This window comes from Gymnodraco acuticeps, unplaced genomic scaffold, assembly GCF_902827175.1.
Source record: "Gymnodraco acuticeps unplaced genomic scaffold, fGymAcu1.1, whole genome shotgun sequence".
NCBI lineage: Eukaryota > Metazoa > Chordata > Actinopteri > Perciformes > Bathydraconidae > Gymnodraco > Gymnodraco acuticeps.
Genome location: NW_022992032.1, coordinates 698536 through 718155, shown reverse-complemented (window position 1 = coordinate 718155; position 19620 = coordinate 698536). Strand labels below are relative to the sequence as shown.

Genomic DNA, 19620 nt, shown 5'->3' with positions numbered 1-19620 from the left:
GAAAGGTTTATATATTAATTCAAATGTTATCAAGATTAAGATCAACATTTATTAACCCACGAGGGGGAATTCAGTCAGTAAAACTGGACATCCCGGATCATATTTTATTTGGGGATGCACCAATTGTGAAATTCTGGACCAATACCAATGCTCAAAATAATAATTTGGCAGATATAACCTTTCAAATTAAAGTTCTACTGCTTTCTTTTGTGGAACATATGGTTCTAGTTGCTGATCTTTCTCAGAATTAGTTCCACTTTTTCTTTAACTTTTTTGTAAAGAAACAACACATGGATGGCACACTATGCCAGTGTCTGGTTAAAATTAACTGAGCCCAACACATGACCAATACATTTAGCCAGTGTAAAATGAATAGAAAATGTATTCTCCAGTACCTTGAAGCTTGTTCTCATTTCCAGGCCACAGCTTGTACGACGCCACACATTGGCTGGAGCAGAAGAGCTTCACCATGTTCTCATTGTTTTTGTAATCAAGCATTTCGGACATCGGGTGAGGAGTGTGGCACAAGATGCATTGGTGGGGTGAGTTGATTTTCTGCAGAATATAGGGGGAAAAAAAGGCAGAAATGTTTAAAGTCTGCGATCAAACATCTCAGTGTCTTGCTTTGTGCCTTTAAGGTCCATTTAAGCACATTTTATTTTCACATTTTTTATAATCATATTTTAAAGAGTAGTGGGTTTTAAGTGCTGGTATTGATGTTTTTCGGTGGCTATATTTGCTGCTGTCCTCATCCACAGCTATACATTTCTTAGCTCCTTTCTCTTTCTCCAAACTGGGGCCCAGCCAACATCATCTACCCTTACATATAGGAATATGGATAAATACCTCATCAAACCCTGCTAACAAACATCCAAACTTTATCAATTGAAGTAAAGTTTTTTTTCTTTTCTTTTTCTTTCGCACCTCTATGAACTGGCGCAGACAGTTCTCACTGCAGATGGTCTTGGTCTCCTTATCCACCTCCAGCTTCAGAGGTCTGTTGCGGCAGGTGGAGCTGCAGATCTCACAGACGGCCTTAATCTCCCCGAGGAAACCCTCCAGACAGGAGTTGCTGCAGAACGTGTGGACATCTTCATTCAGGGTTAACTTGCATGTGGTCTGAGGAGGATGATGATAAAGAGCCGTCAATACGACAAAAACGTTATGGTTACAATAAAAAAAAAATTTTTTAAATGTTTTTTGCTTACAGTGCAGGATTTGTTGCACATGCTGCAGAGCTGCTGTGGTGTTTGGGTGCATACAGGGTTGGACTTAAAGGAGATGAGGCAGGTGGGACTGCAGAAGTCCTTTATAGTTCCTTTAGTGTCCACTGCAGCCATGATGAGGTCCAGAGGCTTTGATATCGCCCTGACACAACGAGGAAAACAGGTACAAAAAATGTGAGTACTAAAACTTTATTTTCTGTTTTAAAGTCGTGTTTTTTAACAGACTCACTTGAGGCAGTGGTGACAGGACTTGGTGTCTGGTTTGTTGTTAGGGAATATTTCAAAAAGGCAGTTTTTGGAGCAGAAGACATCTGTGAATCCCTTCTTCTGGTAAGCTGTTTGGCCCTTCATCATGCTTTTCTTGCAGTAGGAGCAGTTCATCTGTGTCACCTGAGATGTGAGTGAACATGGCAAAAAAGTACCTGCTTTGATTGACTGTAGTTTGTTGGGCAAGGTTTAAACACATACATGCTAATCAAGCAAAAGTATAACAAAATACCTGGCATTTAAGTTATAACTGCATTAACTTTATACAACATAGAAACATATCTAGAATACTATTTAGAATGAACCTGTATATTATTGAGAAAATTGAGAGAAGTTCCCAATGTTTGCACTTTTAGAACACTACTGTTCTTACAAACAAGACAATTCATAAGATAAATCTTAAAAAATATATATATTTTGCTCTGAGGATTGCATAAAGGAGTGTGGTTTCTAAAATCATGATTATACTATATATGCGTTTACCTTTGCAAAGCTCGGCTTGTCTCTGACGTTTTTGGATGTAGAGTTTGTTTGCTTGTTTTCCTCATGGATGGACGGATCTTTCACTGGCGATTTGACGGAGTTACAATCAGAGGGTAATTGGGAAATGTGGACTGAAGTCTGAAACTTTTCCTAGGACAAAACATAACAACAAATAACAATATTACCAAATGGGGAAACTGTGGCTCTTGTTATGCAAATGATAAAACTTTGTTAAAACAGAAAATAAGGTTTTTATGAGACTTTTCAAATGTGTGTCGTTCATAATTTCTTACTACATAGGCTAGTTTTAGCAATCTACATCCAGCCATAGGTGTACAATAGACACTCATTACAAAAAAAGAGTGATGTGGTTGCCAACATTGCATATAAAGAATGTATTTGATGTATTAGTATTGTAGTAGTAATAGTAGTAGTAGTAATGTATTTAATTCATACTTCAAACCAGATTTTGAGAATGAAAACGAAAAAAAGTGGATACTCACAATGTCAAGTTTGGGGATTAATATCTTCACTTTTTTCATTCCAGCGACTGCAGCTAATAATTTGTTCTTCTTTTCTATAAAAAAAAGAACACAAAGTAGGTGTAAAACTATTTAAATGTTATACAGTTATACAGAAGTTATTCCTTGTACGATGTGAGGGTCTAAGGACAGAGGGTGTCGTATTGTCATACTGATATTCTGTACAAACTGTGAAGACCACTGAGACAAATGTAACATTTGTGATATTGGGCTATATAAATAAACATTGATTGATTGATTGATTGATTGATACAGTCCACATGCTTCTTTACAGACATTCATGGTCCCCAGAGGATGAAGCTTACTCACTAAGGTAATTCATTTTCTCTTTGCTTATCCCTGGACTTAATTGCAAATAATAGGCCAAGTTTAAAACTTATTCAATAAATAGTCTGACATTTATTTTAGAAGGATAGGCACAACATTTGATTTGGACATTACTGGTTTCTAGATGATGTATCCTTCTTAATGACTTAGTTGGCTTAAGAGATCTCTGGTTACATTTTACCTGCATTTATGAAGTCAGGGGAACTCCTGATATCCACATCCATGTTGTTTGCTCTATCACCTTCCATTGTCTCTTCAAGCTTTGCATCCGTTGCGCGATTGTTAAGTGAACAATTGTTCTTCTGACTATCACTGCTGTCATTGTCCTGCTCCGTCACAGACAGGCGTCGTTCTTCATAATTTTCCCCATTTCTGACAATGTCTTCATCTGTGTCCATGTCAAAGTCTGCATTCATATCATCATCACCATCACTGAAAGACATGTGTGTAGCATCCTCGTTGGTAGGAGACATGGTCTTCTCAGGCGTGATAACAGCAGAGCTCTCAGGCATCTTCTGTGACCGGTCATCTTTCTCTGTGTTCAGAGAACACAGAGAAGGATGACATTTTCGGATGACATTTTCCACATCGCTCATCTCAGAAGAATCACTGTCCTGCCTCTTTTTCGGGGCTTGCCTACGTTTCTTCTGGAAAGGAATTGTTTTGGTTTCAGAAGAGTCTTTTGTGAATGGAAGACCTAGAGGAGATACATTTGAAAGAACATTATGAAAACTTGTATTATTCACTATTTACTTATTCCTTTCCTCCTTTTGTCCTTGAACAAATCATGATCTCAAAAACAAATGACACATTCAGTATTCCATATCCTGTATAAAATGATACATCTGCGCTGCTCAGTGCAACAGGCTGAAACCAAAAGTCATGGACAAAAGGTCAGCGAAACTTGTGCTAGATATAAATGGTTTAATATTTATAAGAACTGGAGCCCCGATTTCATTTGTGGGAAATTAGAATAATATGGTATATATGGATAAAATACATCTGTTTCATCTTACTTTTTCATGAATTATGAAAAAAAAAAAGTGTAATACTACATAAAAAACACATTGCATTTAAAACTAGACCTGTGAGTAAAAAAAAAGGAACCAAACTAGGGCTGTCAGTCGATTAAAATATTTAATCGCATGATGTCCATAATTAATCGCGATTAATCGCAAATTAATCACACATTTTTTATCTGTTCTAAATGTACCTTAGAGGAATATTTTTTAATATACTTTTTTAAGTTTTTAATACTCTTATAAACATATGAGTGGACAAATATGCTTTATGTAAATGTTTATTATCATTGGAACAATGACAAATATTCTCCTGAATATTTTCAACACAACAACCTGGAACCTCTCTCTCTCTTACACTCTCTCTTAGTCTACTTCTTTGCACTGAGCCAGTTGCTCAAACAGACAAGCCGGTTTACAGTTGTCGGCGAAATGCCGACAACTGTAACAGTACTGACGGTAATCTTGTGCCAGTGAATGCTATTGTAATGATGCTTTCTAACAGCTTCAATGCCACAGAAAATGTCTGCATGGAAAAACTATTATGAATTACAGATGAGTATTGGAGTTAACAGTAGGAGAGTTTGTGTGTACTACGTACTTCGCAGCAGAAGAGAACTTTCTGATTCTTCATTGTCCTCCTCAGCATCATTGTTCTTGGAGTTGTCCAGCTCTAATTCATCTGCAAAGGAAAACAAGATACATATTGTGGTACCACTAGGACTAGGTGATTTGGATTATCAATTCATGACATTACTCCAAAGATTTATATTTTTTAATTGAATAATCAGTTAAAGGCTTCTGTCTACTGAGCTGAACACATACCTTGAATGTCAATTTCCTTGAGTGATTTGCCTTCATATCTTTCAAGAGATCCATCCTCCACTGCTGACAGGAGCACTGAGATTTTTGCAATGTCAGCAGCTGCGTCTGGCGTCTGATAGTACTCTCTGTCAGTCTGAATGTCGCGGCCCAACAGTTTGGCTAGCTGACCAAGCTCGTCATTCGTGAGGCTGACAATCTGGAAAACTTTGGCAATATGTTTATGGAAAAGTGCAAAGCGAAGGTTTGACGAGTTCTTTGCACCACAGCGAGCTGCAAAACTGGTGGCGAGGCGATGTCCCTGGTAGAAGCTTTTATGTGAGCCATCCGGTCTTGCGAATAAGAAGGGATTTTCTGTATGTACACCACATGCCTCTCTCTTGTTCTCAAGCAGGGTTAGTGCAGTGATCAATTTAGGGGTCAATGTAGCAGTAACTTTTTGGCCACCAATGGTCTTAACGTTTATCTTCACGGTGTGGTTGGACAAAATGTTTTCAAACTTTGACTGGCTAGCAGAATCGTCTTTATGAATCTCTGTCTGGTCCCGTTCAAGGAATGACTTGAGCGTTGCTTTTGAAACTATTGCCATCTTTTTGTTTAAGACTGACACTTCTGCAGATGTCACCCTCATAAGTGTAGTGTAGACCGAAGAGCTTTCATGCATTGTCAGACTTTGAACCGCCAAAGCTGCTGTCTTCTGTATCCACTGATAGAAAAGCTGCACATCATGTATGAATGGTATTGTTGGTATATTGTTTGCACCTGATCTCAGTGGGACAAAGTTCCATTCTTTCTCACACAGTTGTATGAATTTCTGTGCTTCAAGGATCTTCTCTGTATCAGCATTCTCTTTCCAAGCTGTGGCAAAGCTAATGTCAGCAATTTTCTTAAGCGAATTTCCTAAATCATTCATGAGAGTTGGTTTTTCACAGGACATGGTTTCTTCATTGAAGCCACTGAGCTCTCTCACTGCTTCAACGACTTTGCTGAAGTTTTGCAGTTTAGTAGCATCTTCCAAGCTACATATCGACTTTTTCTTCAATGCTAACAGGAGTCGTCCAATTTGCCTTAGCCTCAATTTGACACCACTGTATGTTTTTGCTGTTGTTTCTTTCCTGGGGTACATAACCTGTGCCAGCTGCAGTAGTAAGGGACTATTCCAGATTTCATATGAAATGTCATCCCTCTTCAGTGTTTTTAACAACTTCCTCACAGCTGATGAGATTTGTTTGGGGTCTGTTGACTCCGCAGCAGCTGAAACTTGTGTCCTTTTACCTATCTGAGGATCTGAGGACTTCTTTGCAGAACAGTTGGGCATATGTCGCATAAGTTTCTCACGAACAAATATGTTCTTACAGTACAGACAGGCTGCATAGGTTTGAGTAGGGGTGGGAATGCTTGGTCTCCTTTTCACTTTAAGTTCTCCACAGCGAGTCTTCAAAACCTCTTGATTGTGTTTTTTATTTCCTCTGTCACGTAACTCATTCAGTAGAGCTTTTCGTTGTTTGGAGTTTCTGCGTAGTTTTAACACTGCAGCTATATTAGGCTCTTCATTTCTATGGGTAAAAAGGTGACGAGAAATTTTAGTCTGAGCTGCCCCGCAAACGTAACAATAATTTTTTTTGGTGAATGAGGGGTCTTTGAGCTCTTCATCAGAGCTTGAATCAGTGTTGTCCTGCTGCCTGGTGTGTGGGGCATCAACGTGTTCTTCAAAGCTGGATGCTGCAGAACTGAAGGATCCCGCTGACTCCTCAGCCTGGACATATTTAAAACAAAACATTTAGTAATTCCCCACTATGCCATAAGAGCACAGCCTTAGACTCATATATTCTACTTTTAACATTGTTAAGCTTGTTTTCTTTTTCTTTTTCTCTTTGAAATAAACTGGAGCAATCTAAGATGTTCTTGTGCTGCTTTCTAGTTAGGTAATTCTAAGACAGATTTATGCTTGATAAAAATGGATTAACAGGAGTCCAGCTGCAGAAAATAACAGCATAGGTTTGGAGTTATAGTTCAGCACTAGAGCACTCATTCATATCACCACCTCAAGCATAGACATGAAATACACCCGATTAAGCAGTATTGCACTTTGATTATATTAGAGTCTTACTTACTACTACAACCACCTTAATATTGTCATCACGGCCAACAATCTCTCATGGCATCAGAAAATTGCAGAAGAAAACACAAAGCACTGCATCAATTTAACATTAGTACCAGTGGCAGTTGTTTTATCTTTGTGTTGTTTTTTGTGGTCTTACTCAGACAATAGCAGCAACAAACTCAACTGCAGATTCTTTGAAGAAGACTCTGGATATGCACCATTCTACCATGGTGTGAAAGCTTTGACTTGTGCCATGAAAATGTACGTCCAAATCAGCATAGCGATGCTTTGTTTTTTTTGTTCTGCCGGTCGGCCACATTTACCATGTGTTTTATAAGGATAATACATCAAAACACTTACGCTTTCATCCTCAGATGAAGATTCTTCAGCATTTAGATCCGTTTGTGGTGTATTCTGTTCACTGCATTCCTGTAAAAATTGAGCTTTGAGTTTTATTCTATTAGACATTAGTGAAATTCAGGCCTAGGGACCCACTTTTTCTTTTGTCAATAAATCGCGACCTGACATTTCCATAACCACTCAAATCTATTCAACAAAAAATCGTGCTGTAATATATATACGCTTTTCAGCATACAATATCGAAAAAACATCAGCAAATATGTTTTATTGAGAAGATGATCACTACGTGACAGAAGTTTTCCAATGCGTAATTCATGCACAGCGTTAGAAAATCGGGCCTTCAAAATAAAAGTTAGACTTTTTTCCAAAAAAAAGAATTCCATTTTTTTTTTTTTTTCTCTCACACATCTGCGACCCACCAGTTGAGAACCACTGTTCTAGAACATGTTTTGTGAGATTACAATAACCTTAGACCACGGAATTGTAATCAATTAATCTTTCAGTCCATGCAAAATGTGTATAATATCCCTCCAGGTGCTCCTGAGATAAAATCAAGAGAATGGGACGGATAAACAATATATGGATAACTTAAAGTCATATGGCCTTCCTCCTAGGCTGTCACCACTGTTGAGGCACAAACAAAGATTATAAACTTACCCTTGGGCGCCACGGATAAGAGGAGTCTCCATAACTGTAAGTTATCTCCTCGCCTGGAGATATTGCTGTCACTGTGAACAGGCACAGGTGTGGTTTTCCCTCATAGACAATTTTCTTCATTTCACAGTTTGGACTTATATGATTGTCATTCACGAGTCTCCCGAGGGTCCCATCTTCATTCAAAGCTGTAATGCTAGAAAGAAAAATATTCTTAATGATACTAAAACCACGGACAAAATATATTTTGTACAACATTGACTGGGCTCGATTTGTGACAGATTGTTAGATACTTTATGATTTCATTATTAGCAACTTAAACCTGATGCACTCCAACAACTCAGTTTTGCAGGTGAATTAAGCAATTTAAATTCTACCTATCTAACTTTCAAATGTACACTGACATGGTAGCCTGATGTTGAAATATATTGTGTAAATGTACTACACACACACATGTTGATAAATCAATGTTTAACTTGATTTGATAACATCATTTTCTGATCAAAAGCCAAAATATAGATTTTTTTAACTGAAAAATAAGTAAACTCACCGCCAGTCTCTTCCGATCCATGAGAAGTCAAATGAATAGTTTTTCAAAGTGTCACCACACTTTTTTTTCCTGGTTTCTTTGCGACGGGAGATGTTCCCACGATACTCAACAACAAAGGTGGATGGTTCAATGGATTCATTTGTAAACACACCCCTCCCTATAAAAGCAACAATAAAAGGAAATTCCATGTTACATCCAATTATTGACCAACAAATTCAGTAAGAGTTATTGTGCAGAGCTCATCCTATAGTGCACCGGTCTTTCTTTAGGACCCCCCGTTAGCTAAAAAGAAATAAACTAAACAAACCTTTAATGGGGTCAATAAGCCGTTCCTCCAGGAAGGGTTTGTCTCCGCATGTCTTTATGTGCTCAAGGGCGTCTTGCTCAGGAGTCAGGCCTTGTTGTTCCGCAGCATCTAGAAACGTTATTATGTGTTTGATCAATTTCTGTGTTATTTGGGAGATGAAAGTATGAATAAAACAGAAACATTTGACAACATACCCCTCCACTGAAGGAAAACATCTGATTCTTTAAAGTACTCTACACCATCATCACTTTCAGAGTTGTCCAGCTCTGTATCTGACTCCAATTCATCTTGAATAAAAGGCAAGATATAATTAGTTATATGGTTATTTGTAGTTTTAAAACTAGCAGAAACAAACAGTATAACACTGGATGCCTACCTCCAATCTCAATTTCGTCCAGAGATGTTCCTTTGAATCTTTCAAGAGTACCCTTTTCCATTGCCAGAAGAAGTTTTGATATTTTTGCAAGTTCCAAGGCTGCCTCTGGCGAACGATAATAGTCCCTGTCGGCCCGGATGTCCTGACTCAACAGTTTGGAGAGGTCATTGAGCTCGTCGCTCTCCAGGTTGAGAATCTGGAAGATTCTTGCAAGGTGCATTTGAAGATGTAACGACGTGAGATGTAATGGGTACTTTGCACCACACAGACCTGAAAAGAAATTCATGCAGCTCTTTCCAGAGTGGGTGCTTGTGGGAGAAGAATCAGGCTTTGCAAACACGAAAGGATTGTCTTTGTGTACGCCACATGCTTTTCTCTTGCTCACAAGCAGATTTATTGCACTGACCATTTCAGAGGTCAACAAGGCAGCAATGTGTTGGCCTCTCCTGCTCGGAACATTTATCCTGATGAAGTGTTTGGACAACCCTTGGGTAGAGTCGTCTCTTTCCTGGAATGTCTCCAGTGTCATTTTTGAAACCTCGGGTGCACATTTGCTTAAGACTGATGCTTGTGCGAGGGTTACTCTGCAAAGTGCATTGTAAACCTGTGGGCTTTCATACTTTTCTATGCTTTCACTGGCAGAAGCTGATGTGGTTTCTAGGTTCATGTAGAACATCTGCACATCTTGTGTGAAGGGTATGGTATATGGATTGTTTCCTTTTCGTCCACCCAACGAAGGTCGGGATGTTTGGGCGACAAGTTCACACCATTCATTTTCAAACAGTTTCAAGAATGCTTTTGCGTCCTTCAACATCTGCTCATTACTATTACTTCCAGTGAGGACAATGGTGCAGATTTTTTTCAGCGACTGTCCAATTTTCAAAGGAAGACTTTGTATGTTATAGCTCTGCATCTTTTTATCAAAACCAGCGAGGTCTTTGACAGCTTCTACAACTTTGTAAAAATGTTTTGGTTTGATAGCATCCTCAAAGCTTAATATCGACATTTCGAACAATGCCAACAAAAGTCTTCCCATTTCTCGCAGACTGCTTCTTATTTTTTCATATTTCTTCTGGTTATTTCCATGCTTCTTGATCAGATTCTGTGCTAGCTGTATAAGAAGAAAATCATTTACAACTGCAGATGATATCTCATCAAGTTTCATAGTTGAGAGCAACTTCCACACATCAGGTGTAATTTCTTTGGAGAATGGTGACTCTGAAAGAGCAATTTCAATTAAGACTTTTGCCCTGCCGTCCTTTGTGGAGTATGGCGTTGTCCTAGAAGGACATCTGGATACGTGCCTCCACAAAGCATTACGTAAATACATGCATTTACAATGAATACAGTGCACATGGGTTTTAGAAGTGATCGCACTGCTGGTAGGTCGTCTTTTCAGTTTTAACTCTCCACTGTTGTCCTTTAACACCCCTTGGTTATGTTGGTAATTTCCCCTGTTACGAAATTCACTAAATAACTCTTTTCGTTTCTTGGAAGTCTTCGGTAATGACTTAGCTTCAGCGATTTCAGGAACTTCCTTAGCATGCTTTAAGAGATGGCGAGAAATTTTAGTATGACCTTTACCGCAGACATAACAATAGTTTTTATTGGGACTAGAACATCTTTTGGGTTTTGGTCTAGCCTTCCTGGATTTGGAGTCTCCATTCCTGTCGAGTTCCTCTGGGTTGAAAGCAGAGTCGTCTTCCTGCTGGCTGCAAGAAGCATTATCTGGTTGCAGCATAGAGGTCCCCATCATCTCCTGAGAAGAGTCTAGATCTGCAATAGCTGAATTGTCCATGAAATCCAGCTGGTGGTTCATCTTGGTAAAACTGTCACTGCCAGGACTTGTTCGACTGTCAGGAAGTTCAAAGTCATCATCATCAGAGCTGGAATTGTCCGAGCTTGAAGCTGACGAGTCCTCATTCTGAAAATAGAGTACAAGCAAGGCATTTTATATAAACAGTAGATAACTTGCATAAGCACACTCATATACACAAACACACATGGAAAAATATGTAATCTACTGCTTTGCCACTAGAAAACAAACAGCCCAAAGTTTATTTCTGACAGTAAGTTTCAGATGTGTGTGAAAGCAGTATACATGTTGCTAATAAAGTGGTACAGTATTATTTGTAGATAGTCTTTTATATACCCTTTCATTCCTTGGTGTTGATGTAGTAGCGTGAATGCCTGAGTAGGAAGTACTCGATCCATCATAGGACGCCTGTATAGGTTAAATGCCATAGAAAAGTAATGTGGACATTTGACACATGGATTACCTGGAGTGGAGTCATTGTCTACTGCCTGAATTAATACAAACCAGGTGTTGGCAAGATGCGTGGAGGCCCTACGTTTTCAACATTTCAAATGAAATGCCTGTACCAAATGTTTATTTTTTATATATTCAAAGCTTCTAGGGAAGTTTCGAATTAAGCTTTGAATATCTGCATATTATGATGCAATTAACCTTAAAAAAGTTGTTTTTTAATTCTCGAATAATAGAAAGTGCTTCCTTGGAAAAAATGTGTACGTCTGTTTTAATAAAATGAAGCTTATCTTATGAATATATGAAGTGAAAGAGTTTGAAATGCTAAACACAAACTAATATGGTTTTGAAGCATAATATTTTCTTTGATAAATATTCCTTTTTCCTTTTCTTTAATTCAAGCGATAAAAACTCTCCATCTTCTCTCGAATTATTAATATTTTTGGACGCCCTCGGCTCGAGTTCAGGGCAAATGACGGCAAGACGCCCCCCTGGCGGAAACGCTGGTCCACACACAGGTCTGTTCGGGGACCCTACGCTTCACAGTCCAAGCCCCTACTGACTGAGCCACTGCCGGTTAGGAATTTAGAAAAATATGACATCCATCTTTCTTAAAAGATTTCCTATCATGTTATTTTAGGCATATATTATGGGTCTCAAATATATAAAAAAATATAAAAAGCATGTCTACGATGTGTTTTGCTCAAAATAACAAACAGATCACCCATTCTAGCCATGCCTCATGCCTGTTTCAGCCCTGTTAGAGAAGGGCTGATTTCGGGTCCTTAGCTTTTAAAAAAAAAAAAAAAAAAAAAGGATTATTTCTGAAACAGTATGGAGCTCAAATTAGGGCTGCACGATATTGTAAAAAACTGACATTACGATATTTTCTTCCCCTGCGATATATATTGCGATATGAAAAAATACAGGAATTGAAGAAAATACCGTTTTTTTTGTCCGCAAACCATCCTTTCTTGAACTTTAATGCTATACAATTGGTATTTTTTTAAATAATATTTAACCGGATGAAGGATTTTAGTCATGGACCTCTGGATCTTAAGTTATCAGAGCAACAAGCTGAGCTAGCTCGGTTATCCTGCTGTGATCTGATCAAGAATGGTTGTGATTGGTGTTTTGCTGTGTATGAAGGTAGATATGGTGCAAAATGCGAGAGCGTGTAAAACCTGATGTGAGCACTTGCAGAAAAAAAATCTGAGCTTGTGTGCATACATTTACACTTGTATAAAATATCCACGTAACTGTGAACCAAATGTACACTTGTATAAAATATCCACGTAACTGTGAACCAAATTTGAAGTCATCGAAGAAGAAAAAAAGTGTTGTAGCTTGTAGAAAAAAAATGAACTTTGTGATGAAATGTTCACTTGCAGAAAAATACATCTTTTTTAAATATATTTTCCATTACAACTGCAACTTGGTTATTACAACCTCTCAAATCAGTCATTACAACTTGACGAATCTGCTCTGTGGCAGTATAAATCGACGAATCTGCGGTCTTGACTTTTGCTACACTTCTTGCGATAAATGTGTCGCAAAAGTAATTTTCACCTGTAGATGTGGGGGGAGGGAGGGGGGTTGGAGCGAAGGGGAGGAGCTATCAGAAGGACGAGGCTCGAGTCAGTCACACATGCCCCTGGGGCCCTTTCACACCAACGCGTTTTCAGCTCTGGCTCGGAGCTGGAGCCTGAAAAGTGCTTACGTCGAGGCGGTGGCAGGGGCAGATTCGTCATTGAAGTAGATGCTGAAGACCACAAAGAAGTCTTGCATTTCACATGTGATGTTTGTAAAGTTCCAAGTAAAGTCGTCCGATGCCTTCCATTTCATTTCGTAAGAGGATAACCAAAGTGAACAGTGCTTCAATACAATCGGCCATTGTTGTTGTTGTCGATGTGAGGGATTTCCGCACGGTTTGGATTTTATGAAGCAGGCACGTAAACGGGGACGTCATGACACAGCAGCCGCAGCTCTGGGCGGTGTGAACAGAGCGGGAGCAGAAAAGGGAAACCGGAGCTGAACCAGAAAAGCTCCCGCTCGGAGCTAGAAAGGGAAAAGCGCTGGTGTGAAAGCCGCATGATCAGTCACAGCCATAGTCACATAGAACCGAATCTCTTTCACACATAGTGACGTCACGAGCTACACACAATGCAACGCGCGCCATATATATATATATAAATACGCCATTTTCCTGGAGGTGCTAATATCCTAGAGGTGCTAATATAAACAGCTAGGTAATGTAGCCAGGCAGAGCGCACTAGTTTTTTTTTCTGAATTAACGACCGAAGAAATCGCTGCATGTCTTCGGATTACATCTCTGGACTTGAGGGGTGTGCTCTAGGTCGTTACCAGCGTAAACTAGAGCTGTGTGGGTTGCCCTTACAGACTGCCTGCAGATGTATGGAAAAACGACTCTCGAAAGTGGCCTTCGGTCGATTTTGGCAGCATCTACGTCTATCTTCTTGAAACACCAGGTGAATACCCCACTTGTCACAATAATATTATCATGCCAATGCATATATGTGGTATTTTAGAGTTGACTAGATATTGATTAAGGCAATAGACTATGATATTCTGCTTGCACCTCGCGTGAACTGGTGGATACCGGAAGTACGGTGTCGCCCTCGGCCCAAAACCCGTATGTGTGTGTGAAAGAATGACTGCGGGCCAAACGGTTCGTGTCGCTACCAGTCCGCTGACATGGCGTGTCAATCAAGGGTAAGTTTTGCCCAGTATTACTTGCCCAGTATTACTTTGAGTATTATTATTGTGATTGAGGATTAAATCCGCTTTGAAGACCACCGTTTTATATCGTGCAGTTTAGCGGCAAAATAACGTCAGTTAGCCAGCTAACGCTAGCTTTGTTGAGTTTATGCTAGCTAAACAAGTAGTGGTTGTAGTCTACAGCAGTAATTAATATATTATAGCCTACTGCTTTGGCACTAACGGTTGATAACCGTTTATGAAAATAAAACCAATTGAACTGTGCTGAAATAATGACAAGTTTTATAATTGTCTTGGGCTCCTGCTGTGTTTTTAAAGCCTTTGTAAATTATCCATGCTATTTTCTATTTAGAATGAAGACTTCAGAATCTTAAAATCCCTTAACGTTTGTATGCAATTGTGCTAAATTCAACTCTGGAATCAAGCAAATATGAATATGTTTGCATGACAGTTATTTATATTTTGCCATCACTTAAATTATACGTTTAATACATTTAAGTCAAGCTAAGGTACACATGTACCTTAGATGGTGATGATAGCTAGTTAGTGCTCTTACCTGTGAGGCCTCCTCCAAACAGCATAATAACCAGACTGTATCATTAAAACTAAGTACCAGTTCTAGATCCTTGACTTTAGACAAACAATTCAAAAGACAACATTTATTTAAAGACCAATCTTTATTTAGACCCTCCAGAAAAACGTGATTCTGCGATCGCAGAATTTACCGCATAATCAGCAAAATGGCGCAGATTTTTCAAAGGCCGCATATTTATCAAAAGGCCGCATAATCCCCGCATTTTTCCACACAAAGTTGAGAAAGAAAAAAAATTAACTCGTCTTGACGCGAAGTAGTGATGATGACGCAACGTCATCAGCCCGCGCATCACAGAAGGCAAACACCGTCGTGTGAAAGTGTGGAATTCACACACCAAGATGAACAAATCGAATCCATCACATTTAGCCACAAACATTTCAGCTAAAGACCGGGCAAAGCAGTACCCCGATGTCTTGCACGAAAGTGGGGGGAAACTGTTCTGCACCCCGTGCAACTGTGTGTTGGAGTATAAAAGGAAATCGACTGTGAAGACCCACTTCGATTCGCTCAAACATTCAAAAATGCTTTCTGCTGCTGCGGACAAGACAGCCAAACAACTGTCGTTCACCGAGGCATCAACCTCCAAAACCCTTTCGAGGGTTGCAAGAAACGAGGTGAGTAGCCTACAAGATTGAAGCTGGTCAGATAACGAAGTAAAGGGGTTTAACTTTTATTTATTTGTTCTGTCTTTGTATAGGTACGTGTATGTATGTGCATGTGTACATGTGTGTGGGTATGTACACACATGTATGTGTATATGTGGGTATATGGGTACATGTATTACTGTTACTATTCTTTATTCCCTTATCTATTAATTTTCTTTTAATATTATCTTCTACATTACTTTAACCTATACATGTATCTACTTATTTAGTAGTTATTTAATTTACTAGCTAGGACCGGGAGGGGGGAACAAAAAAATAAATATTGACTGTATAAATGTAAACTCATTGTGCCTGACTCAATAAAAAGAAAAAAGAGGGTTAACGTTAGTGGCAGGTTGTGTGTGAGAGAGAATAAATAAGACAGCCCAATATTTAAAAAAAAATCTATTCTTTTTTTGGTATATTTGTGAGGCCTGGGTCGCCACCTGCACTGCTGTCAACATTCCACTGTCTAAGAGCGACCATCCTGCAATGAGGAAATTCCTGAATGAAAAAGTAATCAATGGCGGAGCCATTCCAGGATTTCACCAGCTTCAAGAGAAATACTTGGGAGCAGTATATGAGAAGGAAAAAGAAGAGTTGAAGACTCTGTTGCTGTGATATTTGATGAGACTCCAGATGTAGAGGGGAGATGCGTGCTGAACATCCTGCTTGCACCACTCAAGAAGGATCATTCTGGTCGGATCTTGGCCTACCTTGCAGACACCGTGTTCCTTGAGCAGTGCAATCATTCCACTGTATCTGTGGCTGTCGTGAAGTGCCTACAAGAATACAGCATTCAAAATGAGGATGTGATTGTGTTTGACACAGATAATGCAGCCTACATGAAGAAGGCATTCAAATCTGCTCTGCAGGCGCTGTACCCCAACTCACTGCACATCACGTGCATGGCACACATAATGAACCTCATCGGTAATGCCTTCCGCAAACCTTTTGTTCAGTTGAACAGCTTCATGATGAGTTTCTCCCAGATGTTCTTCAATGCTGGATCACGCAAGAGAAGATATCTCTGCTTCATGACAAACAAGCTGCCAACAAAAAAGGTGACCATGCCTCCAAACCCCTGTGCAACACGGTGGAACTCCTGGTTCTTTTGCAGTACAATACCACAGAGACTGTACAAGGAGTTCATCGAGATGGAAACACAGGTAAATAAATGTGTAACTTCACATAACAGTAATTATCCCTTTCTCCACCAATTAGGCCCCTTACACCTACACACACAAACATGAATGTGTTAATTATATCAACGTAAAATGTAGTAACATTTAAGCCTTACTGTATGTTTGACCTAATCACTTTCTTTCTCTTTGTGATTTTCATTCACAGGTGTGTGGAAGAAGTGTACCACAGTCTGTGGAGACTCCAGGACATGCTTCAAGACCCAAACCTGGCTCAGTCCCTGAATGTGCAGATCAATATCATGGCTGACAAGTGCAAACACATCCTCAATCTACTAGACATCTTCGAGAACAGACGCCCAGTGACCACAAAGATCTTCAATTATCTGGAGGATCTGCAGGTGGTTTTTGCTGCCAATAAAGAGATGTAGTATGAGGTATGTGACGAATACTTCAAGGAGCTTGACCTGCCACGCCGCACGAAGACCGAGATCCTCCGCACAGTTGGCGAGGTATACGTCAATGCTGAATAAAAGCTCACCAAGTACATGTCAGATGGGCAGCCAGTCATAGAGTTTCTCCAGGAGGTCAGGGTGTTTGATCCTCGTCACATCACATTCCTAGATGACTCTGTAGAAAGCTACAAGGCCATTCCAGGTTTCACTGAAGTGCCAAGACATGAATTTGATTCTTATTTTACAGCCCTGGGTCCAGCAGCACTCAGAGCTGCACTGTCTGGCGTGGTGGATTTGGATGTGTTCTTGGATGGCGTACAGGAGAGACTTCCTGTACTGTCTTCCTTGGCCCACCGATACAAAGATGCTGTCTCCAACTCAGCCGATGCTGAACAAAGCAACAGCATCTACAAGCTGGTGTTGTCCAGCCGAAGGAGATCAACTACCAACCAAAACCTCAAAGCCTTGGTCTTCTTATGCCATAACCAACGGATCCTCAGTGGAGCGTTTGAGAGGGAGGAGAGGGAGAAGGGAAAGGTGATAGAGGGGGAGGATATGGAGGAGTGGGAGGACATGGATATTGAGGGAGAGGGGATGGAGGATGATGAATGATTGGACAGTGACACAGACTATGCAGTCGTTTTCAAACACAGTGGACTCTCATTTAATGCAGGAATTAATACAACTTGAGAGTTGTAAGATTGCTCTTGAAAAAATGTTGGTAACCTATGTGTTCATTTTTAATACACTGAACTCTTGTTGATGCATTCAGTAGTTAATACAACTTTAAAGTTGTAAGATTGCACTTTTTCTTGTGTGTGTTATTCTAAAAAACCTTACAGTTGTAAGATATTGCACTATTTTTGTGCACATAGCCAGGGGTGCACATAACTTTTTTGCCCTGGTTCTCAAAGGAGCACCTGGAGATGTTGCTTGGTGCTCATCCTTAAAATGAAATAAACCGTAACTTTTGAAGGGGTATTTATTTGACAGACACACGCGCTGAACACACATGCAGAGGTGAACACAGAACACACGTGCAGAGGTGAACACAAGACAACATTAGCACGACCAGTAATCCTACAAGCTGTCATCACTACCCTCCTGACTGTTCTCCTCACTGTCTTCCTCTCTGTCAGACATGGTAGCTGATGATGTAGGCCTACTTCTTCCTCTCTGGTTGAGTCTGCGATTAGATGCTTGCATCCACAAGTCAACAGCTGGGTTTGGGTCGAAAGTCTCTGTTGTCATCTTAGACAAGTGGATGTAATCAAATAAGTATGTGAACATAACCAATAACCTACCATAGCCAATAACAAATGGATGTAATTTATTTTATTTGTGTTGTTCATTCATATCTTATTTTACCTTTTTTTTAAAAATGTATCTCTCCAGTTTTAAAGGATATGTTTGGTTACTGTCCTATAGTTGGAATGATTTCAAACCTGTTTATCCCAATAATTATAAAGGAGTGCCTTGGAAATATGTGTTTACATAAATTGTGACCAAATCGTTTGAACTTAGACTAAAGTTAACTATCTAAACACTCAAGATTACTTTACCTCACTGAGCTTTATTATCAGCCTCTCAAGTCTGACTGGAGAGGACTCTCTCTCCACATTATTCTAGAAACATCTTCTTCTTATATCCGTTAAAGCAGCTAGCACCAGATTATAATAACAGCGCCGGTACCGGTGCACCCTCCCTCTCTCCCTCACTCACTCGCATTTTGGCTGTGAGCTGCGGTTGCCAGATAAGCCAACATCCCCCATTTTCATCACTTACAGCGCCCATCGTACAGGGCAAATGAAACGTGTAACCGGGGTGAAAAGGGTGTACATTTACTTAATTGTGAATATCGTTATATCAAGGCCGAAAATTAGGATGAGCACCAACGATCAAAAAAATGTTTTTCCCTCCCAAAACTGCCAGCGCAGCGCCTCCACAGATCTGGCGCCCTAGGCGAACATCTATTACGCCAGTGCTACGGGCCGGCCCTGAGCTCATATGCAACTCGCAAATATATTTCTCTCTTCTCTCTTCTCTTTCCTCTCTCTCTCCTCCCTTCTCTCTCTCCCTCTTCTCTCTCTCCCTCTCTCTCGTTGGTGCGCAAATGCGCCTATTTTCAAATGACCCGGTGCTCTTTTTTTTAGCGGAGGTGCGCATGCGCACCTGCGCACCAGTTATGTGCAGCCCTGCACATAGCTTAACTTTACTATAACCTTACAGTTGAGTTGTGAGAGATTATTGCACTTTGTTTTGTTTTGTTATTGCATAGTGTTACCTAAGTTGTATAGAACCATTCAATGGTCAAGTAGATTTGCCTCATTGAGAGATATGTTATATTCAAAATCCTGTGATTTTGGCGAGTTGATGTTCAACAGTTACTCAGTTTCTGTCTTTGAAAATATTATTGTAGCATAACAGATGGTCTGTTCTACCTCACTTTTATAAAGCAGGAAGCATTTATTTAATTTTTTGAAAATGTTGTGACTCAGGAATGTTTAAGCCATGCTTAAGTTGAGAAAAATAATAAAGAACTAAAACATTACCAGCACTTTCTGTGATGTAGCTTGCTTCTAGTATGCTTGTTTATCATAGGAACTCTTTAAAAGTGCTCCCTTTCATTCAGTAGTAGCCTAGTAACAGGGTGTGGGAGAAGAATCACCTTTTTTCCGCTCTCCGCAACTTTCCCGCATATTACGCAACTTCCCGCAACTTCACCGCATAAAATCACATAAA

The 19620-nt window shown here is 39.7% G+C and overlaps 1 protein-coding gene across 4 annotated transcripts in view; it reads right to left on the bottom strand.

Annotated features, from left to right (window-relative positions):
• LOC117536655 overlaps positions 1-19620 on the bottom strand; it is a 60018-nt gene that overhangs the window by 28958 nt on the left and 11440 nt on the right. For 2 of the 4 annotated variants that reach the window (XM_034201602.1, XM_034201600.1), the window contains 16 exons: positions 11190-11261; positions 9038-10961; positions 8856-8948; positions 8662-8769; positions 8355-8511; positions 7808-8000; positions 7151-7219; positions 4690-6442; positions 4466-4546; positions 3027-3542; positions 2480-2553; positions 1977-2126; positions 1456-1616; positions 1209-1368; positions 925-1119; positions 396-555 (listed from right to left, as the gene is read on the bottom strand). In XM_034201602.1, the coding sequence (XP_034057493.1) occupies positions 396-555; positions 925-1119; positions 1209-1368; positions 1456-1616; positions 1977-2126; positions 2480-2553; positions 3027-3542; positions 4466-4546; positions 4690-6442; positions 7151-7219; positions 7808-8000; positions 8355-8511; positions 8662-8769; positions 8856-8948; positions 9038-10961; positions 11190-11261 (5866 nt within the window). The remainder of the gene's footprint in view (positions 1-395; positions 556-924; positions 1120-1208; positions 1369-1455; positions 1617-1976; positions 2127-2479; positions 2554-3026; positions 3543-4465; positions 4547-4689; positions 6443-7150; positions 7220-7807; positions 8001-8354; positions 8512-8661; positions 8770-8855; positions 8949-9037; positions 10962-11189; positions 11262-19620) is intronic. The other 2 variants (XM_034201603.1, XM_034201601.1) reach the window with 1 other exon arrangement.